Source organism: Rutidosis leptorrhynchoides, chromosome 4 (genome assembly GCF_046630445.1).
Source record: "Rutidosis leptorrhynchoides isolate AG116_Rl617_1_P2 chromosome 4, CSIRO_AGI_Rlap_v1, whole genome shotgun sequence".
NCBI classification, from domain to species: domain Eukaryota; kingdom Viridiplantae; phylum Streptophyta; class Magnoliopsida; order Asterales; family Asteraceae; genus Rutidosis; species Rutidosis leptorrhynchoides.
The window spans coordinates 571,744,153-571,764,322 of record NC_092336.1 but is presented as its reverse complement, the minus strand read 5'-3'; the positions used below and the strand labels follow the sequence as shown (position 1 = coordinate 571,764,322).

The 20,170-nt window shown below is 31.1% G+C and overlaps 1 protein-coding gene across 1 annotated transcript; it reads right to left on the bottom strand.

The window, feature by feature from the left end:
- Nucleotides 1-8,670: 8,670 nt before the first annotated feature.
- Nucleotides 8,671-10,346, bottom strand: LOC139845413 (allene oxide synthase 3-like). Its single transcript, XM_071835674.1, has one exon. It carries the CDS (start codon nt 10,242-10,244, stop codon nt 8,796-8,798), a length of 1,449 nt encoding a protein of 482 aa, XP_071691775.1. The 5' UTR covers nt 10,245-10,346; the 3' UTR covers nt 8,671-8,795.
- Nucleotides 10,347-20,170: the final 9,824 nt, after the last annotated feature.

The window sequence follows — 20,170 nt, the reverse complement described above, 5'->3', positions numbered from 1 at the left end:
ATGCCGAAGTAATTGCATTACATGAAGCCAGTCGGGAATGTTTTTGGTTGAGATCAATGACACAACTCATTACTGATTCTTGTGGACTAGAACGCAATAAAAGTTCAACAACTATCTATGAAGATAATGTAGCTTGCATAACACAGATGAAAGAAGGGTATATCAAAAGTGACCGAACAAAACACATACCCCCTAGATTTTTCTCATACACTCAAAATCTCATTAAGGACAACCAGATTGAAATGAGATATGTTCAGTCCAGCAAAAACTCTGCTGACCTTTTCACCAAAGCACTTCCAACTGCTATTTTCAGAACACACGTTCATAATATTGGCATGAGGCATGATTCAGAAGATGTAACAACTCAGGCGTTGCCTACTTGAGGGGGAGTCAACTCTATGCTGCACTCTTTTTCCCTTAGCTAAAGTTTTATCCCAAAGGGTTTTCTTTAGCAAGGTTTTTAACGAGGCAGTACTAGTTATTCACTAATAAAATTATCATCCAAGGGGGAGTGTTATAAAAGTAATAATTGGATGATAATTTTATTATTATTATAGATATTGCATAGTATATTTTTTTGAGTATAAATAGGTGTGTTGAGTTAGAGTTTATGGTATGTATTTTTTTGGTTAACAAAACACTCTCTCTCTCTAGATTCCAAATGTCACCAAACTCTCATTGTACATTTTTCTATAAATAAAAAACCAATTACTCATACCTTTTGTTCAACCTTTGTTTTCTCAGTTTTACAGTATCTCTATCTCTATATACCTTCTACAATCAAGAACCACTAAAGGTAGTTATAAGCCTACTGAATTATAACACGTTATCAGCACGATATTGATATATTTTATTATTATTATAACATATACGATGGGGTTTTATTTATTAATATCATAAATATATGCTAATTTAATATGTATATTAAATACATTAAATACATCACACCTCTCTTCAACCTCTTTCTCAGTAGGCTTATATTGTTATAATTCAGTAGGCTTATAACTACCTTTAATGGTTATAAGAACAAAGAGAGAAGAGAGAAGAAATATTGATATTGATATTTCAAGAGAAATGGTACACCTTAAATGGTTACCATACATGTCTATTTATAGTATAAAATATTACTATGCAAGAAATATAATAATAATAAAATTAACATCCAATCTAGATATTTTATAACACTCCCCCTTGGATGACAATTTTATTAGAGAATAACTAGTACTGCCTCGTTAAAAACCTTGCTAAAGAAAACCCATTGGGATAAAACTTTAGCTAAGGGAAAAAGAGTGCAGCATAGAGTTGACTCCCCCTCAAGTAGGCAACGCCTGAGTTGTTACATCTTCTGAACATGCCTCATGCCAATATTATGAACGTGTGTTCTGAAAATAGCAGTTGGTAGTGCTTTGGTATAAAGATCATCAGAGTTTGTTGATTGAACGTATCTCATTTTAATCTGGTTGTCTTTTACGAGATCTTGAGTATATGAGAAGAATCTGAGGTTTTCATCTGAAACTGTATCATCTAAATCTTTTATGTACAAGTTTAGCCCCTGTGATTTGTCTACATTCTCCTTCATGGTTTGCTCAAACCCTTGTTTCAATTCCTATTCCCTTGTAGTCTTTTCTGAGCCTTACCAACATACCATTCTTTTCCATCAAACTTATGACCGTCCTCATCAACATTTATATTTTGTTCTGTCACTTTTGATACTCTTCTTTCATTTGTATTATGCAAGCTGCATTATCTTCATATATAGTTATTGGTGAAGATAGTTGTTAGTCTTTTATAGCGTTCTAGTCCACAAGAATCAATAATGATTTGTGTCATTGATCTCAACCAAACACATTTTCGAGTAGTTTCATATAATGCAATCACTTCGTCATGATTTGATGATGTTGCAACAAGTGTTTGTTTTAAGAACGCCATGATGATTTGATGAATGACCTGCATATACATAATCAACTAAATCTTGTTTTGAAGCGTTAGAATAAAATAATTTTAAATAAGCAGTTTCTCAAGGGTATCAAAATATGCGTTTGATCCCGCCCCATTGTCATTTGAGCTGAATCTTGCCAACAAATTAACTGCAAGAGAAATGTCAGGTCTTGTACAATCTATAAGATACATAAGAACCTCAATTATACTAAAATATGGAACTTCCGATCTGTTAAGATTTTCATGATCTTCGCAGGGATGAAATAGATCAGTGTCAATATTGAGTGATCTAACAACAATGAGTTTGTCTTTTTAAAAAAATGTTTTAAAATCTTTTCGGTATAAGTTGTTTGATGTACAAGTAAACCATTAGGCATATGCTCAATTTGCAATCCAAGGTAATACTTGGTTTTTTCAAGATCTTTCATTTCAAAATAATTCTTTAGAAGTTGAATGATTTCATAGATCTCTTTATTTGTTCATATGATGTTAAGAACATTGACATAAACAACTACGATCACATATCCGAACATTGTTTTTATAAAACATACATGCAAAATAAGTTTATATGTATACCCTTTTTTTTATCAAGTAGTCATTTAATCAGTTATACCACATACGTCCCAATTGTATAGACCCATATAAAAATCTTTGTGATTTAATAGAATACATTCCCTTGGATTTTGCATTAGATGCTTATGATACCTTAAACCCTTCAGGTATATTCATGTATATCACTATCAAGTGATCCATACAGATAAATAGTTACAACATCCATGAGATTCATTTAAGTAACTACCAGGTTGATTAAGTATCTAATAAGTAATTGTATCCATTACAGGAGGATAAGTTTTCCTCATAATTCATTTTCGGTCTTTGTGGGAAATTTTGAGTTACAAGTCTAGTTTTGCCTTGTAACTTCATTTGCACATTTCTTTTTCGGATAAAAATTCATTTGTATCCCATACGTTTCACATCTTTAAAAGTGATAACGATTAATCCGAAAACTTTTTTTTATTGAGCGATTCTAATTCAGCTCGTATTTCTCCTTTCCATTGAGCTCAATCATGTCTATTTTGATATTCAGTGACAGATTTTGGTTCTAGATCATCATCTTTATTCATGATGTCATTGTAATATTATATGAAAATATCTCATCAAGATTTTTCATTTCATTTCGGTTCCATAATATTGCATAATTTATCGCAATTTATGTATTTACATTTATCAATATCCTCTGCAGAAGGAATATTAATTTGTGGTTCTTCTTGAACACTTTCTTTTACCTCATTATCAGCTGATTTTCTTTTTCGGGGATTTTTATCTTCGGAACCAATTGATCTTCCACGTTTGATGCGTGGCAAAGACTCAACAGTGACATTATTGCCAGCTTTTGGAATTTCAGTTCGAGCTGGAGCATTTATCGCTGGTATATATGATTTAGTCACCTTTTTTTTATATCTGTAAATGCATAAAGTAATTAATTTGCAAGTTCTTGCATATGCATTATTTTTGAACTTTCGTTTCACATTCTTTTGTGTGAGTTCAATATACCTTAATTGATGTTCACATCATGAAACATCATTTTCTTTATTTTTTTTTATTTCTCCCCCTAATCTAGGGAACAATGTTTTATTAAAATGATAATCAGCAAAACGTGCTGTAAAAATATCACCCATCATGGGTTTAGTATATCTTATGATTGAAGATGTTTTATATCCAAAATATATTACCATCTTTCTTTGAAAAAACCATTTTATCGTGTTGTGGTGATATAATTGGAACATACACTGCACAACCAATGTTCTAAGGTGGAAAATATTTGGCTCTTGGCCAAAATCAAGTAGTAAGTTAAATATTTATGACTTCCACATGGTATAATGCGAATTAATGTCGCAGCATGTAAATTTACATGTCCACATATAAATATTGAGAGTTTTGTACTCATTATCAATTGTCTAGTTATTAGCTGCAAGCGTTTATCTATTGATTTAGCTAAACCAATTTTGTGTATGCACATGAGCAACTGGATGTTCAACAACAATCCCTGTAGATATATAATGATCATTAAATGCTTGAGATGTTAACTCACCAGCATTATCAAGTCTCATCCTTTTTAATGGTGTAATCAGAATAATGTGTTCTCAATTTAATAATTTGTGCAAGAAACTTTGCAAATGCCATATTATGGCTTGATAACATACAAATATGAGACCATCCGCTAGATGCGTCTATTAGAACCATGAAATATCAAAATGGTTCACATGATGGATGAATTGGTTCATATATCTTTACCTTGAATTCTTTCAAGAAACATTTGTGATTCTTTTTCACAATATACTTTTCATTAATCATCATATGTGCTTTTTCATTAATCACCATATGCGCTTTTGATCATATATATTTTTCACCATATACGCTTTTAATCATATGCGCTGTGTTTTTTCACCATATGCGCTTTTGATCATATGCGCTGTGCTTTTCATCATATTCGCTTTTAATCATATGCGCTTTTATAATATGCGCTTTTTATGTGAATAGTAAATTAATTAATTTTGTTTTACTATTCATATGAATTAATTTCGATTTTCTATTTTGTTAATTGAGTAATATATATATACATCATATACTTGTGACTCCGAAGGCTCAAATGAATTTGACCATATAGTTATATGTTGTACCTTGCATATTAATTTTCAGTAGAAGATATGTACATAAAAATTATGTCATGATTGAGGACGTGACTGTCAAAAACTGCTTAATGTAGCAAGTTGGTTGAAATAGACATTTATAACGGTAGTGTGAATTGTCTTGTTAGCAAAGATTGCAACTTAACTATAGTTTTTCACGCGAATGATTAGCCTAAAAAACCTGTGAGTATAACGTACGAATGATAACACACAAAAAAAAGTTGTAACATTAATACTTTCGTACGAAATATGTGAGTATATAGGTTTCCTTCTTACAGCCAAACTCAAGATGTGAAGCAATTAACTACGGAGTATTAGAAAATGCATTGTTGCAAACTTGCAAACGATACTGTTTTCAATACACTAATATAGGTGGGAATATGTGGGATCACTGAGTTTCTTTAATCATAAAAAGAGTCTTTAGAAATGGTAATATACTTTTGAGTTTGTTACTTGCAAACAAATATCCAACTTTTGAGCTTATACTTCGTCTAATACGATGCACAAAATATGTTGGTGATTTTAGCATGATCCAACGTCATTTTAGTTGATTTGTACTTGTCACAATTAGGGATAGCACCCGCGGGTCGTGGATGCGGATTCATTGGATCCATCACCCGTACCCGCGGATTTTTTTTTTTAAATCAAATAACTGGAAATTTGGAAATTTTTTTTTTTTTTTTAAGAAACATCCAATTGAACCCTTGTTCGTTGAAACAATTTGACTATCTTTTTAACTCCCCATTATTAAACGGGTCATTTTGATGCACACTCTTTTAAAAATAATTTGTTTTTTAAGTTTTATTATTCAACCTCCTTTTTTCAACGGTCACGTTTTTAACAAAACATTTGACAAGTTTGGAAAAAAAAGTTTTTTTTTTACTTTGCTTTCCTCCTTTCTGTAAAACTCATTTAAACACTTTCTTTGTTTTTTTTTAAAAAAAAAATCTTCCTTTTTTTTTCGTTACCCGTAAATTATAAATATATAAAAAACTTTTTATTTAAAAAAAAACTTTCTAGTTTTTAAAAGGCCACTTGACTAAATTTTTTTAATTCTTTCACAACACCCGATATCGTGATCGTGACCTTTCACCAAAGCAAGAGGTATTCTTGATAAACTAAACACTGACTCGTGTTTGGAATTGTCGGCCACAAAAAAAAATTCATTTGATGAAAGTATATTTTTTTTAATTATAGAAGGAGACCACTTCATTTTCAATACTTCATTTTTGACAAAAAGCTACTCCATTTTACCATTCCTTTTTTTTCTTATTTTAACTTTTAAAATTTACTTTTAATAAAAATACAAACTACTTTTGTATTTTAACTTTTAAGATTTACTTTTAATAAAAATACAAACTACTTTTTTTTATTTTAACTTTTAAGATTATAAATTTAAGAATAAACATTAGTATGCATGAAATAAATAATGATTAATTGCATAAGTAATCATAAATGTTAGATAACATATAAAGACCTCATCATATTCGTATTGATCGGAATTAATCTCGACCCATGGTACCGTGTTGTCAAATGACGTGTTGCGTACAATCATGAGGTCTTATTAACATAAATATAAATGTTAGTGAAGTTAATAAGAGTTAGATTACAGAAAATATAATTTAGACGGTATAACCGGCCATATATAACTTAAATAACATAAATATAAATGTTAGTGAAGTTAATAAAAGTTAGTAAACATAAATGATAGTTAGGCGACAGTGTCGACCATATATAATTTAGGTGGCAGAGCCAACCATATAATAAGAACAATACAAATGCACTAAGAACTTAATAAAAATTAGTAGTTCAAAATGTTAGTAGTCCAAAGTTTGATATATTCGAGTCTGAAAATTATTAATAATTTCATACCTTGATCAGTGACTCGTGATCGTTTGAGATATCCTTTGATTGCACTAAGCTCTTCGTGCTGATAACGTGTTATAATTCAGTAGGCTTATAACTACCTTTAATGGTTATAAGAACAAAGAGATAAGAGAGAAGAAATATTGATATTTATATTTCAAGAGAAATGGTACACCTTAAATGGTTACCATACATGTCTATTTATAATATAAAATATTACTATGCAAGAAATATAATAATAATAAAATTAACATCCAATCTAGATATTTTATAACATTTTCCTACTTATTGGCCGGAGGTCCACTCGGAAGCAATCTCTCTATCCGTCAAATAGAGAGAGGGATGACTTCCTCTATTTTTGAGAGTGTTTTCACTCTGAGTGGAGAAATGACTTGTCTAAAAAACAATGGGCCCTGAGCAAGTGATTACGGTACTCCCCTTTGAGCCGGGCCTGGATCTATTTTACACGAGCCTGTGTTCAAACGTCGCTTCACACATTGATAGACCAAGTACTGAAGTACACCAACTACGTGCATGATTAACCATTGAAAATACAATACTAAACCCATTGACCAATAGTAATACAACCGATGGAAAAGGAAAAGGTGATAAAAATGTTAAAAAAAAAAAAAAAAGAAACTAAGATAAAAACGACAAAAAAGAAACTAAGATAAAATGAATGATAGGATTGAGGTTAAACCCACAGACAATACTAAACTAAACCCACAGACACACAGACAAAAAAGGGAGATGATACTTAATTGTTCAATTTTTGAAGACAAAAACAACAAAAAAGGAAAAGGTGATAAAAATGTTAAAAAAAAAAAGAAACTAAGATAAAATGAATGATAGGATTGAGGTTAAACCCTATGCTACTCCTCCGTATTATCTTTGTTTATGGCAAAGTTGAAATGAAGAAAAAAAATATCTGGCGAAGTTGGAAAAAGAAGATGGTAGTGACTGGTGAGGCCCAAAATCAGGTGGGCACATGAGTTTACCGCTCGGTCTATAACGGCTTTAATAAACAACTACTCCACAGTAGGTGTATATATAGGTACTTAAAGCATTATCAAAACTTCTTTTACAACACGTAGTTCCGCACCAAGTGTCAAGTCTTCCACTAATAGTATACTTGGTAATTCTAGAACATCAGTTACATATGAGGTAAAATTGGCTAATTCTATAACTTCTCTAATTTGACAGTTCGACCGCATTAAAAGGATTACGGTTTTTTGTCAGGCTATATGGAGAACAAAAGTATTTCTCGTCTTAATAGAGATATCTAATGATCGTTTTCGATCATTTTCTATAACTACTTCAAAGTATGTTGCTAACGAAATTTGAATTTGAGATTTTTTTGTGTAGTTTGAATTAAACGGATGGTTCAACAAAAACATTTCTTTTAAAATTTAAAGATCAAGCAAGAGGGTGTTTGATAATTGATATTGTGTTTTCAAATTATCTTTTGAGTTTTAAAACAATTTATTGAAAAAGCATTTATTAACTTATGGTGCGTTAGATAAAACTGGATGATTAGCGCTGAATGGTTCAGAGCCTCTGAATAAAGTTTGTTCTGAATGAAAATAAGCCGTTTGATAATCATTTTAAATGAACGATATGAATTAAATAAAATCACCTTATTAACGTGTTATATGAATAAAAAATACAATATATTTGTTTGTTAAAGATTCCAGATATAATTTGAAAAAGATATTACGAAAAAATTAAGTGTTTAATGGTTAAGAGAATGTTTTAACTCTTAATGGTTCAGATACAAACACGCTGAATGCTGAATAGTTCAACATTCAGCGTTAAATCATTCCATTAGAGCCAAAAAAACGCACCCTTACTTTTGAAAACACTATTTTCTCTTAGACTAAACGTTATAACCACTTTTTTGTCATACCGGCCAAGTATTAACTCACTAATTAAAGTTTGAAATGTAAAGTAACGGTTGAAAAATATGACAGACAAATATAACCTCCGCATTTAAATCATTAAAAAGTATCATCCTAAATAATTATACAAGGATAAGGATTGAAATTAAAACACAGATATATTCGTAGAAGATAGGTAGGCCGATTTATTTTTGTAATAAATTACTTCCGAATTAAAACGTCATAGCTAAATAATTTACCTTTTAAACGCAAATTCAAATATCGTTAATAATAATATCAATACACATAATCCCCTTTTTTATTGATAGAAAGAAAGAAAAATAATAATATACAAACATTTCACACATAATAATAAGAATAAAATAATAATAATACGAAATGTCTGTAACACACGAATTTTTAATTAACAAGTAGCCTTCGTAAACGAAGTGATCTTGACCGACGCACCAAGCGCCACCTGCCCAACCTCCGCCGTGAATGTATCATACCGGAGAAATAGCTCCACCAGCATCATCCTACTACACAAAACCACCAGATCCTTCGCCGGACATTGCTTATTATCCGGTGACGGAGTATCAGTTTCTCGAGCATTCGACCAGTACACATACTTAATCAACTTCTCACCTTCACCAACAAATCTATCCGCCACATATTCTTCCGGATTATCAAACACTTTCGGATCCTTCGTCGCTAACGGCTGGTATCCGAATATCGTTTCCCCTTTCTTAATTTCAAATTTCGAGTCGTGACTCTCGATCACGAGATCCTCCCGTGCCGTTGCGTACTGAAACGGCACGGGCGGATCGATACGTAAGGCTTCGTAAACAGCTGATTTAGTTAACGTCATTTTCTCCAATGCGGAGAAAGTGACGTCACCTTCCTCTTTCACTACCGTTCGAATCTCTTCAGCTAAACGATCATGTAAACTTTTACCTCCAGATGAGATCCACTTAATCAACGACGGAAATAAAATTTTCATTCCGCCAAACGCGTTAAACACGGCGAGAAAAACGAGATTATGACATGCTTCTTCTCGATTAATCCCGGATTTTTCGGCTTCGTCTAGCAATGCGGTGGCGGAATCGTAAATAGAGTTGTATAGCTTTTTGTAGCCAGATTTGATTATGAAGAACGGTAATTTAACGGTGTGAATTATGTCATCGATGAAATTAGGGATGAATTTTAGTCCAGATGTACCTAACGGAGCTAACTGAAGTGCTAACCATATGTTAGAAGTCGTTGGACCTTTTGCTTTCAATTTCGTTTCAGACGGATTAACGCCGGTAACTAACTTGAACATGAAATCAAACGCCATGTTATCAGATAAAGTGTTGAAATCAGCTGATTTCTTATCTGAAATATCGGTTTCTAGGTTTTCGAAAAGCTCGGATAAGCTCATCCTGAGGTACGGAATGAATTTCTTATGAGACGAAGCGATAAACGAGATGAAAAACGATTTTAACGCGTGGTGATTAGACTCATTAGTGTCTAAAAACGCACAAGGTCGATAACCGCCGAAAAACGACAAAGAAGGCATGTAAGTTCCATCTAGAATGTTCTTCTTTTCGACTTTTGAATTATCGAAAAGAATTGTGAAACTTTTGGAGTCGAGGACCGCTACTACTTTTGAATTGGAGGAAATAAAAGGCCCCGGGGGCATGTTTGTACGGAAAACAGTTGAGTTGTATTTTTTGATTCTGGATGTGAAAAATTCATCTTTGCCTTGATTGTAAAAGTAATCGTAACGGTCTTTAATGGGACCGAAGAATGGTTTACCGTAAGTACCGGGGATCTCGCGTAATGAGAGTTCAGATGAGGAAGCTGTAGGGTGATCGGAAGAAGAATAAACCATGGTTGAGTTTAATTTGGATTGGATGTATGTAAGATTAAAGAAGGTGGCTTTGGGTGTTTATAAGATATGGAGTAGCTGACTTGTTTTGATTTAATTTAAGTAAATATATTCGGAAGAATTTTTTATTCAAATATGTTTTGGCTCGCTAACGGTGTGCCGTGGGCATGTGTCATAAATACATAATAATTACCTTCCAACTGTTGTCTAATCATCTATCTAATCTATAATCTATAAATGGAAGCGATTTTTCTTTGCCATTATCTTTGTAGAGATGTCATCGGCTCCGTTTGGGTCGGGATTAGGCAAAACAAGATCGAACTTGATTAAAAAATTCGCTTTAAATTTTGATCAGTTGAGTCTTCATTTAATTAGTAACTAGCGCGTAAACGAGTTTTTCACGGTATCAGGTCTCCATTTACTTATGAACTATCGGATAAACAAATTTTTCACGGGTACTCGAGTTTTTTTTATGGCATACGGGCTGAGTAATCGGGTATATGGACTGAGTAAATCAAATTTACGGGCCGGATTATTGGGTTTACGGGCCGGGTATATGAACTACGATTCGCGAAAGTTAAAATCATTCTCATATCAGGTCCTAGACCCATTTACTCGTCCTGAATCCGACTCATAAATATTGGGTTTTAAATTTTACCATTTGATACGGATTTTTATGACATTCCTAATCTATTACTGTACTATTATGGAGCATTATTTTATGTCTATAATATAATCTACTAGGTAATAATTTATTATAAACAAATTAATATAATAGGATTGAGTATAAGAATTAACTAGATTATTAGGCGTATAACTTTTTACTAGTGAAATGACCCGTGAAACCACGGGTTTGTTTAAACGAAATAGTTTAATAATATGTTTTAGGTATTAAGTGAACGTAAATACCAAAGTCATTTAGTTTAATGACCCGTGGAACCACAGAGTTCGACTAAAAAACTCGTCAGCTGAACATTTCATCAAATACATAAAATGCATATTTAAACAATCCATATCCTATCATAAGAGATAATATTGGTTGTCATTTTATTTTAAAATTGTAAATAAAAATACAAATTTAGAATTGGTTTACTCAATTCAAAATAATTAATTAAAAGAATTCAAAATTATTTAATTTAAATAATTATTAATAAGATTTAATAATGATAATTAATTAATAAGATTTAATTTTAATTTAAAATTATTTAGATTAATAACATCACCTACAATGCTTAATTTTTTTCTTTTTCTTTTGATTTTTTCTTAACAAAGAAATTAGCATAAATAAGATTTAATAATGATAATTAATTAATAAGATTTAATTTTAATTTAAAATTATTTAGATTAATGACATCACCTACCATGCTTAGATTTTTTTTCTTTTTCTTTTGATTTTTTCTTAACAAAGAAATTAACATAATAATGACAACATCATTATAGGAATTTAATATTAACTATAGATAGATAGATTAGACTTCTTCGTATAGAAGCCAACTAAAATCCAAATATGCGCGCGGATATTCAGATTTTTTATTGTTATTATTTTTGAAGTACTAGAATTTGGTTAATTTTCGCTAATATGCATTTCGCGTTGTACGTTAAGCTATATTTAATTTAATTAAGTTGTTCTTAATTATCACCTTTTTTATTTCATACGTGTTATTTTAATTTGTTACTTATACTTTTATATAGTATGTTCTAATTGTAAGTTCTAAATTTTTTTTTTGAAACAAATATGACTTGTACACCATTAAAATTATTCATACATCACTAAACAAATACTCCGTAGTATACTTTTCTACTACATTAACTTTTTAAAACAGTTTTAGTTTTGTGCGGATAAAAATAGTTATATGTACGTGGCATTATATAAAAAAATTATCAATGTCTTTTATGGACACGAGCTAATTAAAATCTTTTTTCATATATTAATTAATTAATCCGTAATAATTAATTAATGATGTTGGATTTGGTAAAAGAAGAAAGATCTTTAGTTGTTTAAAAGCGTGGTTATCTTTTTGATGTAGACTTTCTTTAAATTGCCTTAATACGTGGGGGATTAAGTTAATGTGGTTTGACTTTCGGATTTTCTTAATGACTGATATACATTATTATATTTTTTTTTTTGGAACAATCGAAATATAATTAATAGATCCTAAAAAGAGCACTCTAGTAAGGAACTAGAGTAGACTCAATCAACACGTTACAATGGCTTAATACGCTAGTAATTCAAATTTACATTTGATTTACCTCTAATTCTAAACCAACTAAAAGAAAAAAAAAAAAAAAAAAACAAATGGATCAAACAAGGTACGACGCTTTATCGACAAAAAAAGAACCTAATATTTTTGAACCTCCAGATGTGTCAAACTGTTGAAGCCACAATGACATATAACCTTGTCTTCTTGTCTTCACGTTCTCACCAATCTTCGAACCATGCTATCCAATCCATCCATTCGGTAAATCTCTGTAACGAAACATCAACCAAAAGCCTAATTTTTCTCCAAAGTTCAGTAGCTACCTCGCACTTGAACATTATATGATGCACTGATTCGATGCGATTGCTACATTAAATACACTCAATTGCTTCAATTTTCATACCACGACGTAATAAACTAAGGCGTGTTGGAAGCCTATCTAATGCTAGCATCCATATAAAGATGTTAACTTTTCGAGGAATCTGTTTAACCCACATAGTGTAAATGTCAGATGAGAGGAGTACTTGCTCATCAATGAACGATTGCGTTCTACTAACCAAGTATCCCACATCATCTGAAAGCGGCCAAATCCATGTATAGGAACCGCCACTCAAAATACCAACTTTTGAACAAAGCAACTGCACATTCGATTCATTAGTAGCACCTATGTTGGTGCGTATTCCACCTCCAAACCCAAGATCTATTAACTAATCTGCCTGCTAGCGAGCAATCTTCATCAATCTCTAATCGAAACAATCTTCCAAACTTATCTTTCAAGTTCCATCTTCTAGCTAATTATCTTTCCAAACACGGACACTAGTACTACTCCCAACTTTTAATCACAAAACATCAGAAGGAATGATTATGTTCGATTGTGCCTTCTAGAAGCATCTACAATTGCCAACCACACACCATTACCTGCTAGTTGATTGTTTAAACCGCACGTTGAACCGTGAAAACTTTTGAGAACTTGAACCCACAAATCAGTTGGTGATGAAGCGAAACGATAAATCCATTTAAATAATAAGCCAAGGTTGAAAGAATGTAGACTCCCAAGTCCCAATATTAAGACCACCTTTTTTCAAATGTGTCTAATGCTAAATCCCAACAGACCCAATGCATTTTCTTACTTTCAGATGAACTACCCCAAAAGAACTGCGATAAGCTTTCAAAATCATTAATGACATGCTCGGAATAACGACAAGTAATAAATGTCGAAGCTCCCCAACGCCGCTTTCATAAGAGTAAAACGACCTCCGATAGAAAGTTGGTTTACTTTCCAACCCGACAACTTCTTGACAAAACGTTCTCTAAAAGTGTTACAAAATGAGATTGTTTTTCATGTTAGCCCCCATCGGTAATCCTAGGTACAACAACAACAATACCCAATCCCGCGTATGCGAGGTATGGGGATGTGGGATGTAGAAAATCCTTTCTCTACCCTATAATAGAAGAGAAGTCGCATCTCTTACCACGAGTTGAGAAAAATTCTTCACGAAAAGAGAAAGTCATCCCCCTCTCTACTCCAAGGTAGAGAGATTGCTTCCGTGATGACCTCCGGCAAAAAAAAAAAATATTAAAATAAATAATAAAAAAAAGACTCCATGAAAATTGTGATGACCTGGAAATTTTTGACCAAATTTAAACTTAATCTTTATATGATTTAATGTTTTCGACACGATAAGCAAAATCTGTAATGTTGAAATCTTAAAAAACTTTGAACTGTGTTCATGTAATTAATTACCCTTTGACTGTGTGCTCGACGATTCACGAACATTTATGTGTATATAGATACGTATATATAATATAGTTATATTAATTGAAAACGTTAACAAAGTATTAGATGTATAATACTTTACATAAATGTATTTGTTTCAATATATGTTTAATATATTTATCGACGAAATTAAAAGATAATATCAAATGATTAAATTATCAGATACTTTGTGATATGATTACGGGTCCATGTTATGAGGTCCACTGTGATTTAAGAAATCTATTCTTTTTGACAACATTCAGAAAATGGTAAAGTGATTTATAAGTAAGAAACAAATGTGTCAATTAACGGGAACTAGTCAAGGGTTAGTGGAAATTCCTGTTTAATTTCCAATTCATGTTTTATAATATTTTCCTCGTGACCTTGATAAGATAACTATGTTAATTTTCATTTTATTTAATATGAAAGTAAGAACGTGGAGTGTAAATAACTTAGATGTTGGTTATCGACAAGTTAAGTAACTCGACATTTTTCATTAAGATGATTTCATACGTTTATTTAACCTTTGAACTTTATCTGATGCTTCACCAACAGACTGTAATTTAAAAAAATTGAAACCTATTATGAATATATATAATTCTACTTTTCTAAAACGTTTTATGATATAACAATTTCCATTATTTTAACCTTTTAACCAAATAATTCTTAAATATATTTAGTTTTGGAAAACAAAATTATCATATTTATTTGATTTAGTTTCAAACGTACAAAAACGTTTTCAGTTTAAAAAGAACTTTATTATAAAAAATGTATATAACTTTTATAAAAATCTAGAACTACTTTTGACAACTCATTACTTAATCAGTATGATAAATATAACGATATTTATATTTTATTTTATTAAATATATATAACGATTTAAATTAATATTATATATATTTATACGCATATTATACGTACATAGTTTTGTATTTTTACTATACTCTAACTTTACCTTTACTTTACTTTTACTTTACTTTAACTTTAATAATTCACTTTAATAATTCATACTTTAATAATTCACTTTAATAATTCATACTTTAATAATTCAGTTTAATAATTAATACTTTAATAATTCACTTTAATAATTCAAAAATCTATTATAAATAGAATTCAATAGGTTTCATTATTTCATAGAAACTTGAAAATATATTTCTCTAAACTCTCTCAATCGATTTACATATAAATATTTACTCAGTATTATTTCAAGATATTATTAGTATACATAAAATACTACGACGGAGTTATGTTCAGGCGATTTCAAAATAAGTTTTTAAATGGGATAGATCTAAGGAAATTACGGGTTATAGCTATGGAGATTATGGGTATTGTTCGAGGGTATTGCTCGTGAGGTCAACCTAACGTTTATCATTTTCGATGCGTCTACGTACTCTCCTGCAATATTGAATCACAATATTGATACGTGAGCATTTATGTGACGACCTGGAAATTTCCGACCAAATTTAAACTTAATCTTTATATAATTCCGACTTGATAAGAAATGAATTTTTAATAAATCTTGAACCTCCAGAAAGAGTTTTACACAAGCTTTTGTTCACCCTTTTATTCCGACGATTCACGAACGTCATAACTTGATTTAATTGTTTAATTGTTTAATTGTTTAATTATTGTATATATATATGGATTTATATATATATAACTTGAAAATATGATAATTAAATATCTCATTAAGTATATTAACAAAGTATTGTATATATATTTTCATACTACTAATTTAAAGAGTTTTTGAACAATATATATGTTACTATTTAAACGACGTAATTAACTTATGTTAAAATGTATTTACATATAATGTATTACGAGTGTAAATACATCCTTACAAGTATTGAATACACTTTATAATATACCAATACATATAAAGGATAGCTATACTCGTATTTCTGTTCAATTTTCTCAAGAATTCTACTCGCATTCATACGGTATTTTTACCCGTATTATACACAGCTTCTAGAAGTATTTACTATTGGTATATACCAATAGAAATCTGCAATTATTTGTGTAATATGTCATCCATTACCTAATCAATTTAATATGTCATCCATGACTTAATACATTTTAACTTATCTTAGATATTTTCACTAAAAGCCAAATTTTCAAGCCTATAAATAAGCACAATTTCTAACTCATTTTTACACATTCATTTTCCAAATTTTACTTCCAATTTTCACACACACTTGCAAGAACTCTCTCAAGTTTTGTTCTACTACTTCTTTCCAGCAACTTTACATTCTAAACTTGAGGTAAAAACTCTACTTCAACTCTTGTTCAATTCATATGTTTATAGCTATCTATATAAGAGTTTATAAACTAGAACATAGTTTAGTTGATTCTAAACTTGTTTGAAAAACTAATCTAATATTTCTAACTTAACTCTAATAACACTTATTTATATGTATTATGATATTATATTAAGTTAATATAAGAACTTATAACTTGTACATATGAAGAACACCTTGAAACTTAACATATATCCTTTAATCTCCATTCAGTAAAAAGCGGGCAGTTTTGGGTTGAGAATTAAAAATCTATCTTAGACTTTGAGTTCAAGGCTAAGACTTAGGAAATATTTTAATATATGTAAATAAGACTTCCAATATTTTTTTCATGATTTTAGACAAAGTGGAAGTATTTTATCAAAAATCATATATTGGGTGGATGCCGGGATTTTTCCAAATCTGTCCACCGACACAAAAAGAGGGTAAAGCTCTAAAAATTACTACTTGGGATAAAATTTTCGAATTGGTTTTGTAAAATTGACTTCTTAAGGAATCCATATCAATTTGATTCACTTTAAACGGAATTGTAATGAATATTTGGCGAGCAAAACAAAATCTGCTAAAATTAACGTGGTATGGACGAAATTTATATTATAAAAACTATATTAACCATATCCTTGTTAACTTTTCCTATATCCTATATATATTTGGACATGTTATCATTAGTATAACAAAATATTATAATCTTGATTAATTTCGAGATTGTATATATATAATAATCTTGGTACGTTCCATGACAATACGTGCACAATACGCTTTGATAAATCCTAAGACAATACGTACATAATACGTCTTAGTTAATTCTAAGACAATACGTATACAATACGTCTCTGGATTGATACAAGACAATACGTACACAATACGCCGTGGGGTAATTCTAAGATTATATATATATATATACCGATTATTGGACTGTTGGACTGTTGGACTTTTCAGACTATTTTGGACTACTAAACTTGACAACTTAAATAATCACATGTGATTGAAAATATAAACTTAAATAATCACATGTGATTGAAAATATAAACTTAAACAATCACATGTGATTGAATATATGATATGAACTTGCTATATTAATTTTGTTCACATGTATTATTATCTGAATCGTTATTATTATTATAGGTTCGTGAATCCAAGGACGACGACCATATTTTTAATAAGTTAAAAACTTATTATTAATATACTTTTACTACCGTGAGTATATAGTCCCATTTTTAAACTCTACAAATATTGTGGGATGAGAATACATGCATTTTATGTTTTACGCCATAGACACAAGCACTTAAAATATATTCTACGTTGAGTTGTACCACTTTGCATATTTTTCCCTAATAGCTTGGTAACTAATATTTACATGTTGTAAGAGCATGTAAGCTCGAATCCTATTGATAGATCTATCGGGTTTGACAACCCCAACCGGGCTAGTCGCTCTAGTATCATAAACGGTTGCATAGTACTTCGTTTTTACTACACTTGGTACAGTGTAGGGAGATTTCATAATAAAGGGAATATGCCACATTAATGGTTAAGTATGGTTACCGAAGCGCTCAACAACTTATAGAATACTTTTATACACTTGCGAGTGTACATATATTTATAACTATAAAAATCTTGTGGTCTATATTTATATCGATGCTAAACCTATATATCTCACCAACCTTTGTGTTGACTGTTTAAGCATGTTTATTCTCAGGTCCTTAAGAATGTCTTCCGCTGTTGCATTATCTGAGCAAGCTGTGCATGAAGTCTCATGCTTTTGTTTAAATGAAGTGTTGCATTCAATAAGACTTTTGTCATGTATTATATTCGATTGTTATGTCACGTGTGTAGTATTTGGAAACCGATGTATCATGGGGATTATTTCTTAAATAATCGCCCACTTGTTTAAAACATGCATTATGTATAATAATGGTGTGCTTTTTATGAAATGAATGCAATATTTTTCTAAAACGTATCATATAGAGGTCAAATACCTCGCTATGGGACCAATGAATAACGTACTGTATTTATAGTAATATGGACGGGTTGTTTCAGTTGGAATCAGAGCGGTGGTCTTAGCCAACCAAGTCTGCATTAGTGTGTCTAACTGATAAGTCATTAGGATACATTAGTGAGTCTGGACTTCGACCGTGTCTGCATGTCAAAAGTTTTGCTTATCGTTTGTGTCTAAAATTACCTACTTATCATCCTTAGGAAATTACATGCTTATCATTCTTAGTCTAGACACGTCTTGCTGCATTGATTGCATGAATAGTGTATAGACAAAATTCATATCTTAGCGTATCTGCTAAATCATATCTTATCGTATCTATTACCGTAAACTTTGCCTGACATATTCCGTAAATTCCTCCGTAATCTATGAAATCTTTTGATCTATATATATAGATATTCTATGTAGTTAGAATACCACCCGATAGCCGGAAAATCATTTCGTATCGAAAAATCCTTTATCAAATCGTACGAAATGGAATTCGTCATCAGTTCAAGTTCCTCGGATTCCGAAATGGAATCCCACTCAAGCTCCGAAAGCAGTGTGACTGGAATGGATCAACCAATCAGCCATCATCTATTCTGAATGAATTGGGGATGGGTTCGTAGCCTCCTTAATCATTGGAGACAAGAAGAAGGCGATCCTTACCATCCACCACATTGCCCTCTTGGCGAAGAACCTGAAGCACTTACCGGCGAAACTGTCCGAAACACCATTTTCTCTCTCATTTCCAGAGTATCTCATCACGATTATATACTACACCAAATTCTAGATCTTATTTATCCGCTAGTCCGAACCGACAATCACCTCGGTGTAATAGAAGAAGTCAACGAGCTTCGCGCTCGGGTAGTGGCTTTGGAGAATATGGTGCAAAGGTTACAAACACCAGCAGCAGCACCAGCAACATAACCAGTACCACCATCAACAACATTAACAGTACCATTACCACCACCAACAACAACCGCATCGCAAACCTCAACTTCACAATCTGTCCCATGAGCATCGACGTCATACGCCCTGTAGATATTAAGGAATACCACAACGATGAAGTATTGATTCATAACTTCATTGGGAAAATATTCTACGATGATTATGTAATTTCTAAAGTTTAGAAATTATCTATCCTAGCCTTAACCATAAATCAAATGAGTTTAATTTAATATTAACTCATTAAATCTATATTACATCTGAAGAAATATACACATATATTTCCATAAAGACTGTAATAAAATTCTTTTGTACAAAATTGTGACATTTTTTTAACGGGTAGGTAATACCCGAGAGATATATAAATTCACAATTAATATGTTACATTCTTCGAATCTGATTCAGCAAATCATCCATTATACTCCCTACTTTCACAACAATATACATTCTTTTATAGAAATCAAAATAACCATACTCATTCAAAAATCTAATTACATATTCTGATTTTGAAATCGCCGAATTCAATTCAAGATATAACCTGTATCATCACTCTTAGATTCTTACATCTTTCAAAGCTATACTTTGACTTCAAAACTGTGTTAGAACATTGTACGTATATTAACGATTATAATCTGTGTTCAAACCCTTCGAAATACCTGAAGACACTTCAAATAATGAACAATCGAGATGATGATCCAACCACATGTTATCCACAGTTACGTACCTGAAAAACTCTTGAAACCGAAGTCATAATTTAACAC

Excerpts from the sequence above, each read along its gene's own strand:
- LOC139845413 (XM_071835674.1), bottom strand. The coding sequence starts at position 10,244 with ATGGTTTATTCTTCTTCCGATCACCCTACAGCTTCCTCATCTGAACTC.